Raw genomic sequence first — 1783 nt, forward strand, 5'->3', positions numbered from 1 at the left:
CTGTATGCCTGCTGGCCAGAAGAGGGCACCAGACCCCATTACAGATGGTTGTGAGCCACCATGTGGTTGCTGGGAATTGAACTCAGGACCTTTGGTAGAGCAGGCAATGCTCTTAACCTCTGAGCCATCTCTCCAGCCCCAAATAAACTGAATTTTACAGACGATTGTGAGCCACTATTTGAGTTCTGGGAATCAAACACAGGTTCCCTGGAAGGACAGCCAGTGTTCCTGCCTCTCCAGCCACTATTTGGTTTGGTTGTTATGTTTTTATGAATGGTCGTGATGTATCTTGTTTTTCTTACTTTAGCAGTATAAATTTCTAAGTTGATTAACAAATAGAATATTGATTTGTAGAATTTGTTGTATGTTAAAGTAGTAGCCTTGATCTTTATACTAGAATTTCTGTTTTCTTATAGAACAGTTACTTGAGTTCATGCACCAGCTTCCTGCATTTGCAAACATGACCATGTCTGTAAGGAGAGAGCTCTGCTCTGTCATGATTTTTGAAGTAGTAGAGCAGGCTGGAGCTGTAATTCTTGAAGATGGGCAAGAGGTAGGTCAACAAATAAGTCATTAATATTTTGAAGCTTGTATAAATCTAAGAGTTTGAGTGTAAAGTATTTTGAGTATTTGAGGTAGGTTTTTGTTGTTGCTTATTTTAGGTTTTGTTGTTGTCATTGTTTGGTTTTATCTTTTTGGGTTCTTTGTTTTGTTTTTTGTGTTTGTGTTTGAGGCAAGGTTTCTCTGTGTAGTCCCTAGCTGTCCTGGAACTCATTCTGTAGACCAGGCTGGCCTTGAATTCACAGAAATCTGCCTGCCTCTACCTCCTGAGTGCTGGGATTAAAGGCATGTGTCAACACCACCACTTGTTGGTTAGTTAATTTTTAAAGAGATAAGTTGTTTTATGTTGTTATTGTGGTTCTTTTTTTGTGTGTGTTGTTTTTGGTCTTTTTATTTTTTGGTGCGTGTGATGTTTTGGGTTTTTTGTTTTGTTTTGTTTGCTTTACATTTTTTTAAACTGTTGGTTCCCCAGCAATGGACTTCATACAAAATAGGTATTCAGTGAAAGATTGAACCAATTTTTTAAATAATAAAATTAGATGGTAAAACTCTTTAAAGAATTCATCATTGTTGTTGATTTATATGTGTGTTGTTTTTGTTGGTGATTTATATATGTGTATGTGTGATATTGTTGGTGAAAATGTTGGTCAAGTGTTATTCACTCCCCTCTTCCCTGTGTGATAAGAATTGAAAGAGGGAGATGTGACCAGGATGTGGTACAGTGGTTCTCTGTCTTCGTAATGCTGCCACCTTTAATATATTTGTAGTGACCTCAAACCTAAAATTATCTTCCTTACTACTTCATACGTGCAATTTTTCTACTGTTATGAATCGTAATGTATATAGCCATGTTTTCTGATGGCCTCAGGCAACCTCTAGTGAAAGGGTTGCAAACCCACAGGTTGAGAATCCCTGCTGTAGTTTGACTGGAAAAACACTTCTGTCAGATTGGTGCTGAGAAGTGAATTACCAATGTTTACTATTAGTAAATTATTTTAACATTTCTGAAAATGTATTTAGAAATTCTTGATGTGGGCCCTACTGTATTCACAGTCTCTAACCTGTTCTACTTAACTGGAGTCTCTCCTTAGAACATAATAAAAATCTTAAGTTATATAAAAAGATACTCCTTACATATTTGTTTTTTTTTGTGTTTTTTTGTTTTTTTTTTTTTTTTTTTTTTTTTTTTTTTTTTTTTTTTTTTTTTTTTTTTTTTTTTTTT

General features: G+C 35.1%; 1 protein-coding gene across 1 annotated transcript in view; it reads left to right on the forward strand.

The window, feature by feature from the left end:
- Positions 1–416: 416 nt before the first annotated feature.
- The window catches only part of LOC126496298 (rap guanine nucleotide exchange factor 6-like), a gene marked incomplete at both ends in the record, with an annotated part of 3504 nt that continues 2137 nt past the window's right edge, over positions 417–1783 (forward strand). Inside the window, one exon of the mRNA XM_050133829.1 lies at positions 417–553. Coding sequence (XP_049989786.1) covers positions 417–553 — 137 coding nt within the window. The remainder of the gene's footprint in view (positions 554–1783) is intronic.

This window comes from Alexandromys fortis, unplaced genomic scaffold (assembly GCF_014885135.2).
Source record: "Alexandromys fortis isolate MF-2015 unplaced genomic scaffold, M_Fortis_MF-2015_v1.1 scaffold_2467, whole genome shotgun sequence".
NCBI lineage: Eukaryota > Metazoa > Chordata > Mammalia > Rodentia > Cricetidae > Alexandromys > Alexandromys fortis.